The sequence below is a fragment of the Lepisma saccharinum genome, chromosome 23 (assembly GCF_977018435.1).
Source record: "Lepisma saccharinum chromosome 23, izLepSacc3.1, whole genome shotgun sequence".
Classification (NCBI taxonomy): domain Eukaryota; kingdom Metazoa; phylum Arthropoda; class Insecta; order Zygentoma; family Lepismatidae; genus Lepisma; species Lepisma saccharinum.
This window is the reverse complement of record NC_139251.1, coordinates 37,871,160-37,887,865: the sequence shown is the minus strand read 5'-3', so window position 1 is coordinate 37,887,865 and position 16,706 is coordinate 37,871,160. Positions and strand designations below refer to the sequence as shown.

General features: G+C 40.4%; 1 protein-coding gene across 1 annotated transcript; it reads left to right on the top strand.

The window, feature by feature from the left end:
* Positions 1 to 7,327: 7,327 nt before the first annotated feature.
* Positions 7,328 to 11,302, top strand: LOC146005470 (uncharacterized). Its single transcript, XM_083144713.1, has 2 exons — positions 7,328 to 8,716; positions 11,144 to 11,302. The coding sequence occupies exons 1-2, from the start codon at positions 7,328 to 7,330 to the stop codon at positions 11,300 to 11,302; spliced, it is 1,548 nt and encodes a 515-aa protein (XP_083000839.1).
* The last annotated feature ends 5,404 nt before the right edge of the window (positions 11,303 to 16,706 follow it).

Genomic DNA, 16,706 nt, shown 5'->3' with positions numbered 1-16,706 from the left:
AATGTATATCCCTCATATATACTTTCATCTTACATTCACTTACCAATCACCTTCCTTTTCAATCGAAGATAAACACAACTGAAGCTGGGCAACGTCATAAACACACATGCGCGCGGCGGTAATTACACTCCGGATTGTGGTAAAACCCACCAAGGAAGGTCTTGACATATGTCGCGGCGGAAATGAACAGATAAGAAGCCTCGGCGCAAGCGACACGGACTCGATACACCAGGTGTCGTCCTATTTGCGAAGAGTCCTAATTAAGAACACCTGCCATCGTGGCGGAGTGGTTAGCACACCGCGCTAAGACACCAAAGGTCTCGGGTTCGAATCACGGCCGGATCATGGAAGTTCTTTGTGTGTAAGGTAAAGTTCCCAGTGCATATAGCATCGTGCCATGAAGGCGCATTTAGGGGGTGTGGGTGTAGGGCGCCACACATTCTCGATCTCGGCCATTTTGGAGGTGATGCCCCTAATAGGTATCCATTGAGCCTATTCCGACCTTAGTGCGTGTCCCTTCATCAATTTAATCATATCATCACTCATCCTCATCTTCGCGATTAGTCAAAAGCAGGGTTGTTAAAGGTCCAGGAATATTAAATAAATTCAATTTCGGTCCAGGAGATAAAATCAGCAAAGAAGATGAGTTCTGGACCATAAAGAACCTTTTTAGCTGTAAAGTGTATCAATTCTGTCAGGAATCTTTTTTCCAGATCAATTTAATTTCTGTCCAGGAACCTTTTTTCTATGAAACAATACGCAACTTGGACCGAATTTAAATTGTGCAAGAAAAAATGTTCCGGTCCTGCAGCGGAACCCAATGGAACCCATTAGAATTTATGGGTTACTATACCTTTAACAACCCTGGTCAAAACAAGTAGCAGAAATGCGAAATAAAGGCCGAATCACACGGAACTGTATATCCAGTTAGTTGGCGCTGAACTGGCTACCTTCCCGGATGTGATGGCTGGCTGCCTGGCTGCTTGACTGATTTGGAGGAATAGGACATGCTCTAATTGCTACTGGCTTTCCTCGACTGGATTCTGTGGAACAGCCAATCAGAGCAAAGTTTGGCCATGTGAAGATAATCTGTGAATTTGCAAAGGGGAGATTTTTGTCTGTGGTTTCCGCGTGTTGGCTGTTTTTGATAGGATCTCGATATACGAAAGGAAAGAGATGACGTGCAGTACATTCGTGATCAGTTTTACATGTTTGATTTTTTTGTAAAATTTGTGAATGAATCCTGCAAATGTCATGTATGAATATTATGAATATACATACCCGAGTTAATTAAAAAGCTTGTTCGGTACGCATTGATTACCATAGTTTTTTGGAGCCAATCTCTAGTCCATACTTTTAATTTTTAATTTTTAATAAAAGCACAAAGCAGTAATTCTCCTACAACATTCTTCAAATTGCTTGTCCATCTTTACAGATTGTCTGCTCTGCGCAATGTCTTATGGGAACAAATGTCTATCGACAAGTACGCGGTAACAAGTATCATGTGAGGCGAAAACTAGCAAATGGGTAGCCAGTTCAGCGCCAACTAGGGCATTCCTACTGGAAATACAGTTCCGTGCGTTTCAGGCTTAGAATAAACCAGAACAATTCAAGAACAATTGCTACCTGAACACGATCAACACTATGATACCTGGAAGCGTTGTGTCTCACTTGCGAACTAATATTTCTACCTTGCACCGACGGTTGGCTGCTCTGTGGCTTCGTTCGTTACTTGGTTGCCCTAAGCTTTGCATTGAAGCGCGATAAATTGGCTATTCAAACGTTATTTTCACCGAAGTAAAGAGTTTCTCGTTTAAATCGATAACAAAAAGTGATTAGTAAACATTCTACATAAGGTGGATTTATTTAAATTAGGCTGATTTGAATCACCTTAAAAATAATGCATAGATTAATGTACGTACATAAAGATTTTGCAGATATCAGAATCACTTTCGGTGATAGTACGTTATTGTCTTAATAATTTAATGATGCTTATTAAGCTTTATAAGAGAGGAAATGAAAGGGGATAAATATATGTACTGATGGGGTGAAGCTCATACGAAAGAAAATGTAATATGTAAACTGGAAACACACTTAAATTTTTCTTGATTTAAAATTCAAAATTTTTATTGTCAAAAATAGTAAAAAAAAAGTGTAGAATAATATACAAAATACTAATCATGTTAAACCGTATATAGTGTCATTAGCATTACACTGCAAATAAACATGGCAACTAATATTTTGCAAACTATGATTAAAGATATCATTAAATGATTTTTTTTAAATAAGAAAATATGATTTTGGCCACCTTGCTTCTACATAATGTAGCAGTTCTTAAGTTTCCGAAAATGACGTTCTTGTAAAGCTTAAGTCTTAAGATGATGTAAATGTGTATCAATCTTGATTTGACGAATTTGTGTTTTGTGTGGGGGGGGGGATAAGGAGAGAGAATAAAGCCTCAACTGTGACCGAATGGATTCAAATTATAAACCGAAATAAGTAATTGGGCATCATTGTTCGAAATGTAATTTTTACTTCAGCGTCTAACTGAATTTATCAAGTCGCCATTTTTGCGAATGCGCAGTCCTGATCCTCATAACATTATTTTTCGTATTTTGTAGCTCTCTTATTTAGCGTCACTTTTCTTCCACTTTTGTATCATCGCGACGATGACAATGAGATGAAATTGATGCTGGGACACACACAAAGAACACCCATGCGCATGCCGGGATTCGAACCCGGGAATTTCTGTGTCAATCATTTAACGCGCTAGGCCACCTGATCGGCAACGTCATTGTTCACACAGACCCCCCTTCCCCTGACACAAATGTGGTTGCAGTTTAACGCCACCTCTGTATTCGTTGTGTACCGTTTTCACCTTCATGATTATGCACATCACATTTTGGCAACGCAGGGGCAATCTTGCAAGGTAATCTTGCAAGCAGCTTTGTTGTTGTTGAGTTGATGTTTTAAGTCCACTTTATGCACAGTAAGGCTAATCGGGACTGGACCTACAGTTTTTTTTAAAGTGGGATCCGAACCACTTGTACCTCCACCGTAACTCCACCGAGTATCGAACCCGGGACCCCTTGATTACAAGGCGACGACGCTACCACTGCGCCATCGGGGAGGCCACATGGCAAGCAGCTGATTGCATTACCCACGCTTCCTTTGCTTACTCTGGGTTGAAAATTGAACGACATCCATGAGTTTCTTCAACTCTTGATATAGCAATAGTTAATGCTACTAGTGAAAATTAATGAAAATTTTTATCTTTCATTGATTTTACGGCAATATCGTGGATTTTTTATTTTTGAAAATTTTGAAATTACAGAAACCACGAAATGGCATCTTAAACCTTCAACTTCAGTGGTAAAAGCAACAAGAATCAATGTATTATGCCTTTTTCTGTACGGAAATATGCTCCTCGATGTACAGGGATGTGCCCAAGGGAGAGTTGTTGGTGTCGTAACACTCCATTTCGCCAATACCAATAAAAAAGAACTCCAAAGGCAGGAAATGGCTGCTAAATAACAAGGTATACTCTACTTTAAAAAAAGTTCTGAGACGCCACTGTCAATGATTTTGCCATCAAATTTTTGTTGCATGGAACATTTATACTAGATCTCAAAGAGGGGTCACGGAATACCATCCACAAAAGCGTGAGCGTTTATATTTTTTGGGGAGAAATGTTTGAGTAAGTGCACTCGAACGCACTTTCAAAATCAAGGTCGCCTTTATAATTTTGGAACGAAACGTCAACCACGATAAATATTTTGGGAGGATTGCAATGGTCCTTGCTATGCATTCTGATAGAAACTTTCTTGATAACATCACAAAAGAAGCAAATTGATTTCTCCGTTGTTCGTAACTACATTAAGAATAAAGTTCCCCGGACCACACCATTTTCTAAACTCTTTTCCTCAGAAACCCTTTTTTTCAATATCCACCGTAGAATCTATGAACCATCATTAATTTTGTTCCAAGGTCTGAGGACCGTCCGCCAATGATTAAATCACGAAGGCTTTTGAGACGAGAGGATTTGTTCTTTGATCGAAAAAAGAAACCCATTATGGTGGAAATGATTCGAAGGACGTTGTGATAATATCATACAGCCCGTATTTTAGAGATTGAATCAACTTTCAGCGACATCGTCATCATCCTGTTCATTTTTTTAAAACAATGGCCGCTAATTTTTCAGGGCAGCTGTGCCCCTGACTACAAATAGCTGGGAGGGGGGGGGGTAGCAGAAGCCACACACACAAGAACGCTCTTTTTACTGCAACATCCAGCGCCTTGCCCTTTATGTCAGCGTAGGATCCACTTAATTTAATATCTTCTATCGGCTGATATCTTCCTCCCCCCTTCTTTCCAGCGTGCCTGACCCAGCCAATTTCTATTGCCCTTCTTTCACCAACTCTTTCATCGTCTGGATTCTCGCTCCAGCGGCTGTGGGTTCAGGTCCCTGCGGTAGCGGAGACTGTTCGTAGGCTTTGATAATTTCCCACTATTGTTAAATGGAACATTTCTACAAGGGTTGGATAAAAAGTAATGGTAACACTGCTGTCCCGTGAAAGGGGTGAGTCACAGAGGCACAAGCGTTTCGTGGCTGATAAAGGAATGTCAGACGAGGAAGTATAGTGAGTGGGGTGCGATTGCATGTTATTCAGTCAAAAACAGCAGTGCTCTGAAGCAGAGGACGAGAGTGCAAGCGCCCTAACAATATGTTTAGGCAAGAAGAACAACGTCTCTCAGGCAGACGGTCAACGCAGTCTACTTCTGCACCTTCTTTCAACACCACCTTCGTCTCGCATTAAGAAGGAAGCGACGGCACGGTGTCCCATCATCCTGCTTGACAATGCAAGGTGTCACACTGCGAACAATGTGACGGCGCTCCTGCATAACTGGTAGTTGGAGGTACTTGAACATCCGCCGTATTCACCGGTATGAGGCCGTGTGATTACGACCTTTTTGCCAAAATGAAAGAACCACTGGGCGGGAAGCACTACGACACGCGCGAAGCCATCATACGTGCTATAGGGCGGTCACTGCGGGACATCGACAGAGATGGACGCGCTGACGGTGTACGACGCCTTCCATACGTGTGGCAGAAGGTCGTAGAGATGGGGGGCGATTACATTGAAGGAATGTAACACGTGCTCCTCTCCTCTGCCAATACAGTCAAGTAGCAATTATACCAGTGTTGCCATTACTTTTTATCCAACCCTTGTATTTAACTCTAACGATTTAAAAAAATGTTATTCCCTGTGCATTTCACTGTGCCATGAAGACACTCAGTGGACGTGGAGGTAGTGCGCCGCACGTGCTCGGTATGTGGCTCTCCGGTTGCATTTATCATCTCCCCCCTCCAGCCACTCATTGATTAGAGGCTGGGTGGGCCTCAGAGCCGCTCTGTGCAGCGACACTGTCAAGGAAAGTTTCCACCTGATATTGTCTACCTCGGGAGTTCAACCCGGGTCTCTTGCGTTACAGACGCAGCATCGAGAAGAAGAAGCATGGAAGGAAACTTTCGCAAATTCACTTGGGTCGACCATTGTGGCCAAGCGTTTCTTCCAGTGAGTTTCGAAGCTAGGTGTCTTAGGTTCGAATTCCAAACAAGACACCATTTCATCTGCTTGATAGTTATTGTTTTTCATCCCCGTTGCCTTGGATACGCAATATGTATAAATACGGGAGGAAAACTGACGCAGCAAAGATATTGCGTTTGGATTAATATATATAAAAAAATCTCGACAGTTTAATATGAGACGATCGTATTTTTGAGGAAGCATATTTTCCCCTTTTTTCCTCATTACAGCAACAATACACCGAGCAGGGTAACAATATCTCACGAACCAAGCTTCGTGGGAAGCAGCAAAGGAAGAAAACAGGAAAAAAAAAATTTCTATGTATCTGTACTTTTGTCCTTTCCATTTCCAATTTTTTGTAATAACTCAGTTCCCGCATATCCTTTTTTTTTTTTATCTCTTGTCGTTTCAAGGCTAACACGAACAAGACGTCGCCGTCGAACTATTGTGTAGTTAATGGATTTTGAAATCCGTGCGTCTGGAATTTTGAAGACTAAAATTTAAATAACTTGTTGCATAAAGTAGTGGTGAAAATTTAAACCTTTCATGCATGAAAGCAACGCATATGAAGCTTCAGCTTTGCGTTTCCTCCTCTAAACCTTTCTATGAAATAAATGAGTCTATTGTGTTTTACAGCGTCACCACGAAGTTCTACATGGATTTGAAGCACACATGTCTATTTTTCAGTATTAAGTCCACTTTATGCACAGATAGGGTACTGGTCTGCTTCTACAGTTTAATGTGGGATCCGCTATGTGCTTTCCCCTGGTATTCAATCATTGATTTGGATTTTTACGTCGCTTTTCTGCCACTTTTGTCTAATCGCAAACATTAGGATGAGTCATGATATGATGAAATTGATGAAGCTACGTAAAGGTAAAGTTCCCCGTGCACTTTTTTTGCACCATCAATATAGATGCACATATAGAGGGGGCGGGGGCTCCACACATTCTTCGATCTCTGTCATTTTACAGGTGAAATTTAAAGAAATAATTAACATACATATGACCCAAATACCTCATTGAATCGAGTATTTTGAACGGCAAACCGTTCGCTCTAGTCAGCTGAATGAAGAAATAAGTTACATATGTTGGTACGATGTTCACGTAAGGAACACAAGAAGATTTAGGGCGGAGCATGTGACGCTCTTGTCTGCGCATGCGCAACGATGAGCTGCTCAGTGCCTTCATCAAAAATCGTGCCAACATACGAATTGCAACTTATTTCTTCATTCTGCTGACTTGACATTTGTCCAAAAATAGGCTTTCAAAAAAATTCCAATAATTTATTCTCTTTTATATATATTTTTTGAAAGCATTTAAATGAAAATAGCACATGGAGCATCATTTTACGGCTCACCGTTATCGCCCAAAGACATTTCTTTGAAATTTCCAAAATGGCGGACATTTTTCAAAATTTGTGTATGTTCCCCAACTCGGATCTTTGGTGATTTTTTTCAGGAGGTACAGGTGGTCCCAAAGAATGTAATAAAATAAGAATTAGATTTCCAAATTTTTCCGTTTTGTATTAGGGCGTAACTTTTTATACTGTACAAGCCAATCTCTCTAAGGGAGTAAACCCAATACAAATCCTGGTCCTCCAGGTTGGGGGTTGAGGCATTGGGCTGACGACCCAATCCTCGGAAAATATCCGCTGTTCAGAGACCCAACAATGAGCCTCGGATATGGAAGGAAACCAGAAGACGAACACGGCTACGAGTTAAGGTAAATGATCTCATGATGGGGACATGGAATGTGCAAACAATGCTACAAGCTGGTAAGCTGCCAGAAATTGTTGATGAATTTATAAAATATAAGTTGCATGTTCTGGCACTGCAAGAAATAAGATGGCCTGGGAGTGGTCAGATAGACAAGGGAAACTGTACAGTTTTGTACAGTGGTGCTGAAACCAAAGGACACAGGGGTACAGGCTTTATAATAAGTAGAGAAGCTAGGAAATCACTAATGGAATTTATACCAGTAAATGACAGACTGTGTAAAATTAGACTTAAAGGCAAGTTCTATAACATCTCCATCATCTCTGCTTACGCACCTAACGAGGATGCAGAAGAACTGGACAAGGAAAAATTTTATGACGAGTTGGACTCGTTAAATGAAAGTACAAGTAGACATGATATACTACTTGTCATGGGTGACTTCAATGCAAAAATTGGAAGAGAATCTGAAGTCAAAGAAGTGGCAGGAAAGAATTCTTTACATTCAGTCACCAGTGAGAATGGTTGGAGATTAATACAGTACTGTATACAAAATAAAATGCTTGCAAAAAGTACCCAATTCCCCAGGAAAGATATTCATAAAGGCACCTGGAGAGCTCCCGGCGGAACATACACAAACCAGATAGATCATGTTCTGGTGAACAGCAGATATGCCACATCTGTTATAGACGTTAAAACACGCAGAGGGGCCAACTGTGACAGTGATCACTTCCTAGTCAAATCTATATTGCGGCAACGATTGTCTAATATAGGCAAAATTAAGGGAAAAAGGAGAACTGGTTGGGATATAGAAAAGTTAAAGAAAGACAGCGATAAGAGAGCTTTTCAGGAACAAATACACCAACAATTAAGTGATGAGAATGAAAACAATAGCATTGAGGAAATATGGAATGATATGAAGAAAACTCTGACTGAAACATCAGAAGAGATATTAGGGCAAAGGAAGAGATCTAACAGAAAAGATTGGTATGATGAAGAGTGTAGAGTACTAATAGGGAAGAAAAATGAGTTACGGTACAAGATGATTCAAAGAGAAACAAGAGCATCGATGAATGCATATAAAGATGCTAGGAAGGAAGCGACTAAAATCTGTAGGAGGAAAAAGACATATTGGATGGAGGAGCGAGTAAGGAAAATAGAGGAACATCAGACAGAGGGTAATACAAGACAAATGTACAAAGCTGTTAGAAATCTTAGTACTGGATATCAACCAAGGTTAAACCTATGTAAAGACAAAAATGGGAAGCTTATTACGGATCAAGCCAAATGTCTGGAAAGATGGTCAGAATATTTTCAGGAGCTCTATGAATCTAAATTTAATATAACAGATAATGCAGATGAAGACCAAACCCTAGTTACAGAATGTGAGGTACAAAGACCATCGTTTGAAGAAGTAAAGTGTGCAATATTAAAATTAAATAATAATAAAGCACCTGGAGAAGATCTGCTCCCTGCGGAGATATTTAAAAAGGGTGGAGAAACACTTTGGAAGAAAGTTCATGAGCTAGTTTGCATGATATGGGATCAAGAGAAAATACCATGTAGTTGGAAATATGGAGTTATCTTCCCCATCCATAAAAAGGGTGATAAAAGGAATTGTGGCAACTACAGGGGGATAACACTATTAAATATTGGATACAAAATATTTTCCAATATCCTATATATGAGAGCATCTAAGCAGGCGGAAGAAATCCTAGGGGAATATCAATGTGGATTCCGTCCAAATAGATCTACCATAGATCACATCTTCACCATATCTCAAATTATGGAAAAATTCTATGAGCAAAATATAGATCTACACTTTTTATTTATAGACTATCAACGAGCATTTGATAGCTTACACAGAGCTGGGATCATGAAAGTATTCAAGAAAGTAGGATTTCCAGATAAATTAATAAGATTGATAAAGGTAACCTTGGAAAATACAACAGCGGGAGTCATGGTGCAGGGAGAAGTCTCACCAACTATTAACATAGAAACAGGAGTGAGGCAAGGGGATGCTCTGTCCACCCTAATTTTCATTATTGTACTACATGATATTATCAGTCCACTGCAAAAAAGGGGGAGTATATTCTACAAAACAACACAGATACTTGCTTATGCTGACGATATTGTGATAATATCAAGGACACTTGCAGATCTTAAAAGCACTTTTTTAAAGATGGATAGTAAATCCAGAGAAATAGGACTATTAATTAATGAAACTAAAACAAGATATATGAGAATGTCCAGATCGCCAGCCAGACGAAACTCTCTGGCTTTGAATGTAGGTACATATCACTTTGAGGGAGTACCCACTTTTACTTACCTTGGAGCTCTTCTACATAACAACATAGAAGAAGAAGAGATTGTTAACCAAAGGATACAGGCTGGAAATAGACAGTATTATGCACATATAGAATTATTTAAGTCAAAAAACCTCTCTAGGAACACAAAATTAAGACTGTATAGGACACTTATTAGACCAGTTATAGCATATGGTGCAGAATCTTGGAAACTTACATCTAAAGCAGAAAGCAAGGTAATGTGTTTTGAAAGGAAGATATTACGTAAGATCTTTGGCCCCGTTAGGAATGAAGATGGATCCTATAGAATTAGGAATAATATGGAGTTGGAAGGATTGATTCAATATGAACATGTGGTGAGATATATAAAATCTCAACGCTTAAGATGGGCAGGACATCTGATGAGAATGGAAGAGGATAGGCTACCACGCCTGGTATTCAATCAGAAATTGTGGGGAACAAGGCCAAAAGGAAGACCGAGGGGAAGATGGATCGATGCGGTTGAGGAAGATTTGAGAAGGATGAATATACGCAATTGGAAAAATGTAGCTCAAGATAGAACGAGGTGGAGGAAGATTGTTTGGGATGCCAGAGCCCACCAAGGGCTGTAGAGCAAAAGAAGAAGAAGAAGAAGATATAGAGGAGGTGGGAGCTCCACACATTCTTCGATCTCTGTCATTTTACAGGTGAAATTTAAAGAAATAATTACATAAATATGACCCAAATACCTCATTGAATCGAGTATTTTGAACGGCAAACCGTTCGCTCTAGTCAGCTGAATGAAGAAATAAGTTACATATGTTGGTACGATGTTCACGTAAGGAACACAAGAAGACTTAGGGCGGAGCATGTGACGCTCTTGTCTGCGCATGCGCAACGATGAGCTGCTCAATGTCTTCGTCTATTCATAAAGAATCGTGCCAACATACGAATTGCAACTTATTTCTTCATTCTGCTGACTTGACATTTGTCCAAAAATAGGCTTTCAAAAAAATTCCAATAATTTATTCTCTTTTATATATATTTTTTGAAAGCATTTAAATGAAAATAGCACATGGAGCATCATTTTACGGCTCACCGTTATCGCCCAAAGACATTTCTTTGAAATTTCCAAAATGGCGGACATTTTTCAAAATTTGTGTATGTTCCCCAACTCGGATCTTTGGTGATTTTTTTCAGGAGGTACAGGTGGTCCCAAAGAATGTAATAAAATAAGAATTAGATTTCCAAATTTTTCCGTTTTGTATTAGGGCGTAACTTTTTATACTGTACAGCAACCTCGCTCGCTCTAAGTTGAAGGCGTGCACGAGAGAGCGTTCTTTCACAAATAAAACTAGTTGCCCAGTCCTGGCTTATAGCTTCCACAAAAGCGCAAACATATATCTGAACAAGCTACAAGTGGCAGATAAACGGATGGAGGATGCTTACAGATCAACGATGCCGTCTCTGGGAGATGCGACAAAAACTCCTGAGGTCATTGAAGAACAGAGAAATTGAATTCAGATCCAGCATTTATTTCCTTCCTTCGTCCTCAGTCTGTCTTGCATTCTGAGCCGTCTCCTTTTTCTCTGTCGTCCGCGGGGAAGACCTTGTTTCAACTCTATGCAAAGGGACAGCGAGTTGACAGTTTCTGTGGTTCAGAGGAAGGAGAAGTTCCTCTTGGAGGTACACGTGACGTCACGGAAGTCTTTTGATGTGGAGGAAAACCGAGTTGTCAAGAGAGCTTTGCCTTCCTCTTTTTTCCCCCAAGAGTTTTCGGACTCGTTTGTTGATCGACGACTCCCGAATGTTGGTCGCGAAATCTCCACTAGGACATCTTAAGGAGTCCATAACTTGTTAAGTTTGTGATGTTTCAAGCATTTTTAATATACATTTTTACGTTAGCTTTGTTCTTGATGAAATTATCCAAATATTTTCCTTCCTAGTTACTTGTAAGAACCTTTCAGTTTTTTTCATTTCACATTATGTTTCCCGTTTCTCAAAAAGGGCTATTTTGATATTTTGGAAATGAAGGAAAATTAGCGAGGCTCTGGAGCCCGGCCGTATAATCGTCGGTGTGGCTCGTTCTGCATGCTGTCCTTGTATGCTTGTGATTGTCCATTCATCCATTTCATCTTGTCATCATTCATCCTCATCTTCGCGATTAGCTAAAGTGGCAGAAAAGTGAAGTAATATAAACCAAATCAATCAGTCAATGTGTTCTGCAGCGGCGATTGGGTGTGAAAAGCAGGGGGTCAAGGACAGTTTAGTTTTTCTCGTTAGACAAGACTTAGCATTAAGATAAAGGGCACTTACCCCCCTCCCCCCGCCATCGCCGCCACTGAGTGTGCGTGTTTGAGCGTTTGTCTATATTTTAGCTTTAGAATCTTCCTGTTACGCATTTAACCCTGCGCTTTGTATTGTCATTTGGGTGTTTTTCTCAAATATGAGACCTTGCATTATCATGGAGAAACAGTGCTCTCACGCGTCACCTCTCGGCCACGCCCATCGGGAATGGAAAGAGGATTTCATTTTTTCGGCTTTTTCCAACAGGAACAAGAAAAAAGCATCTAGGCTAGCGGCTTTAAAACCAAATTAAGCGAAAAATACAAACGGAGACAATATAGCATCCAAGTGTCCTCGAATTGCTTATTATTTTTTTCCGTCATGAATTTTCCCCTTCCTGTTCTCTAATCCCGCAGACGTGTTGTCAGAATTCTCTTTTCATCCTGAGGAAGTGCAGACAGGGAATTTCCTCTCTTGTAACCAAGGGAGAATTGCTGTCAGATTGCTCTGCTTGTGCTGACGTAAAAGCAACCGTGTCTCCGGTGAAATTTCATCCATTTGTCTGTAAAACCGAAAGTTAGGTTCTTTGAATTTTTATTCTATCTGGTTTGTATGTGTTGAATAGCTTAAAGTATGAGTTTTACACGGTGTTTGTACCTTGTCTTCAAGTTTTACGCAGGGCGAAATATAAATTTTCACGAAACAGGACGCTTTAGTTTCGTTAACATAGTGCTGTCTTCTTTTGGTTCGGACTACGCCAGTGACGACTATACCCTGTCCCATCTATCTCTGGAGTAGGCGAGCGAAAACAAGTCTCCACGCAAGTAATGACACGAGGCGTAGCCACCAATGAACACGTGAGAGGAAACTGTATTGCGTGAAGGAGAGGAAAGCGACTGCAGTTACCAGCCTTTGCAGCAGCGTGTGCTGCTTAGCTCTGCCTACTCGATTTCTTCCCCTTCTCTGACGTTATGCGCGGCCTTGCTCCAGAGATAGTTGGGATAGGGTATAGTAAAATAACGTGCTGTGTTAGGCAAAGGTAAAGTTCCCTCGTGCATGAAGGCGCATCTAAGGGACGTAGATCACCACACATTCTCTATCTAGACCAATTTGAAGGTGATGTGATCAGCACCAAGGCTCCGGCCGCCTCTACCTCATAGGGTTGCCCCCACGTACTGATTGATTTGAGGCAGGGTGATCACCAGAGCCGCTTTATGCGATGATAAAGCCGGGAAATTTCCGACCTTAGATCACCAACCCCGCGAATCGAACCCGGGTCTACCGACTAGTCCACCGCGGCTCATTATGCCTTTCGCCACTATCCTTACCCGTAAGGGAGACACTATCCAATGGGTTGCATTTGCATGCTGGACAAGCCACATCATCGCCTGCGTGGCGTCTGAAATTTACTTTTCTTTTTAAAATTTAAGCCTGAATCACACGGAACTAGATTTCCAGTAGGAATGCCCTAGTTGGCGCTGGACTGGCTACCCATTTGCTAGTTTTCGCCTCACACGATATTAGTTACACCGTACTTGTCGATAGTATTTTGTTCCCATAAGACATTGCGCAGAGTGCGCAGAGCAGACAATCTCTGTAAAGATGGACGAGCAATTTGAAGAATGTTCTAGGAGAATTACTTCTTTGTGCTTCTATTAAAAATTATAAAGTGAAAGTATGGACTAGAGACTAGCTTATGGTAATCAATGCGTACCGAACAAGCTTCTTAATTAACTCGAGTATGCATATTCATACATGAGATTCGCAGGATTAATTCATAAATTTTAAAAAATCAAACATATAATTTAATACACTTGTAACAATAAGGATCTTCATTTTCGACTAATCATACTTGTCACGTACACATCTCATCGCTTTGCACAAATACCTAAATATTAATGAACTGAATACGAATGCACTGCACGCCATCTGTTTTTTTTTTATCGAGAAACTAAAAAAACAGCTCACAGTCGGAAACCACAGACAAAAAACTCCCTTTGCAAACTCACAGATTATCTTCACATGGCCAAACTTTGCTCTGATTGGCTGTTCCACAGAATCCAGCGTAGGAAAGCCAGTAGCAATTAGAACATGTCCTATTCCTCCAAACCAGTCAAGCAGCCAGCCAGGCAGTCATCACATCCGGGCAAGTAGCCAGTTCAGCGTCAACTAACTGGATATCCAGTTCCGTAAGATTCGGCCATTAAACAGACTGAAATCTTGGCAATCGACAGTCAAACCGCAGATTAAGCAGTTAAGAAACTCACACCAGCTAAGCAGGGAGAGAGATTTGTAATATGACATGTGTTATTCGTTAATTTCATATGGAAGTGAAGTCTAGTAATTTTCTTAACGGTCATTTTTAGTTCTTAACATGCGTTGTTCTTCAGAATGTAAACAATGGAAGTTTTCACGAAATAAGGGAATACGAACCACTATGTGCCTCCCTTGGTTACAAGGCGACGAGAAAAGATATGTATCAAACAGCAAGCTATTGTCAATTAGTTCTATATTTATCGAAAACTTGACTTTATCCGCCATTTTTCAATATGGCGGACTTTGCGGCAGGGTGATCGCCGGTGGACTTTTGATATGTTATTATTAATATTATAAGGAAGTTATGCACCAAATTTCAGCTTGTTATGAATTATAGTTCTCTTATTTTGTGAAAACTTTCATTGTCCGCCATTTTTCAATATGGCGGACTTAGCGTAGGGGTGATCGCCGGGGACTTCTGGTATGTTGTTATTAATGCTATATAGACGCTACATAACAAATTTCAGCTTGTTATGAATTAGTTCCTTTATTTTTATTATTTTGACTGCACTACTTCCTAGCACCAAAATATACTGGTACCAAAATGTCCGGCACAAAAATATCTGACTACCGTACCAAAACCAGTACGCCGCCATTGATAGCCTACATAGTCCGACAAACAAGAGAACATAAGTTCAAAAGTCAAACTTGGGTGCCCCAACAATACACTCCTATGTTTCAGGGACCAATTCCATTGTTGTAACAGCTTCAACTTCCTACAACAAGAGTTATTCAATTTCCCTATCTCTTCATTAGTAATCAGAAACTTTCTCCATCACGTTTCTCAAAACCGACGATGCTGAATCGGGCTGGAGCCAAATTAGTTTTACCTCAAGCAATGACAGTCCGTAATCGGATCCCCCTACTGGAACTTCCAGCGATAAGCGTTTTCCAATGGGAGGAGAATTTCTCACCCTCTGCTAACTATTGTGCTTGGGAATTCATTTCCAGGTACTTTCTTTTGTACACGCATTTCCGTTTTCCAGACATTGAGCTTCAATTAGAAGTTCCCAGACAAAGCTTTACAGCTGCCAGAATAGGTTTCTCAGCAAGAAGGATGGTATAGCATAAAAGCGACATGAATTATTGCCAGACTTAATCCATACAATGCTTATTGGATTCAGAACAAGCTTATCAAGCACACATGTTTTAAGACCATGCAGAACAGTTTCCGGGAGGCTCTTCCCTCCAAGTCATTGTTGCCAACTTAGCTCTTTTGGAGCCAGATCTGACTCTTTCGTGCACTCGTGTGGCTGTGAACTGGGGCGTCCGCCGTCATGCCCCTTTATGATGCCATCACTGGCTCCGGCCCACATAGACCAACTTTTGCCATGAGTATACCTAGGTACATTTTGCACGTGACGTGATATTGTCTTTTATATAGCGCCATGGAGATAACATAATATTGTTATCCGGGAATCCTTTATTTTTGATTTCATACGACCATCGGTGGATTATTGAGATGGGTGATGCAGCCGGAAAACTAAGAATAAATTGTCATTGCTTTAAAGTTAACGGTATTAGCAGCGTCCCCACCTCTTTGACAAATAAAATTACCTTACGAGACACTTTATCCAGCCTTAGTAAATCTAGCTCCTTGAAAGTATTTTTTAACTCAATTTAATGTGAAATTTAGCTCTTTTATGCGGATCAGGTTTGGCAACACTGCCAGGATGGCCGTAGGAAGCAAGGGGAAATGCATTGCGCTTATGGGAGTATTATTTGATTTGTTCTCTTGGAAATATCAAACTTCCGATGTCATAGAAAAATATATCAACGGAAGGAGGGCAGTTTGATGAAGCTTTTTGCCAACGGAAAAGTCGAAACTTCCATTTAATTAGCTGCAACATTGGGGAAATTCATACTCTTGCATACGCCCATTTTTTTTATTAGTAGCTGTGCCCATTCGGACGATATTGAAATAAATGCACTACTGGTGAGAAACTGTAACTTTTTAAACAGTTTCTTCTCTAAACGTAACCTTCAAAGCATAAGCTTATTGAGCTGTGCAACTACTACAATACCAAGGCTACAAAGGTCTATCTATGATAGGGATCAGAAGCACTTCATTCACATTACTATATTTTAAGACATCCACTGCAAACACTTGAAAAGAAAATTAGAATTTCAAAAGCTCAAAAAATATAATTACTGTCCCAAGTTCAGTTTACATGAATTTCCAATGGTGCTGTTCTCTTCCAGCTAAAATGGACGGAGTCTTTTGAATGTCTACATTTGCTCATTTATTTGTTGATGCAAGAATGGCTGTTCTTTTCCCTGACTTTGTGCTGTACACGTTGCTTGATGTTATTGGTGAAGTATGCAATCCTACTGTGGACATAAATTGAAGCCAATGTTCTCTCTCTCTCCTCTTTTCTCCCCTGTTTCTTCCCTATCTTCTATTCTCTCCTTGTTTTCTCAGGTTGTGGCTGAAGTTCCCCCTCTCTCTTAGACGAGTGGCATGTCTCGGAAATAAATGGAGAAAACAGGAATTATAAATTCAAGAAAATAAAACTA

Bases quoted from the DNA above. Each gene is read 5' to 3' on its own strand.
- LOC146005470 (XM_083144713.1), top strand. From the start codon at position 7,328: ATGGGGACATGGAATGTGCAAACAATGCTACAAGCTGGTAAGCTGCCA. The intron at 8,717-11,143 runs GTAAAGTGTGCA...CTTCGTCCTCAG, and splicing joins AAAGACCATCGTTTGAAGAA to TCTGTCTTGCATTCTGAGCC.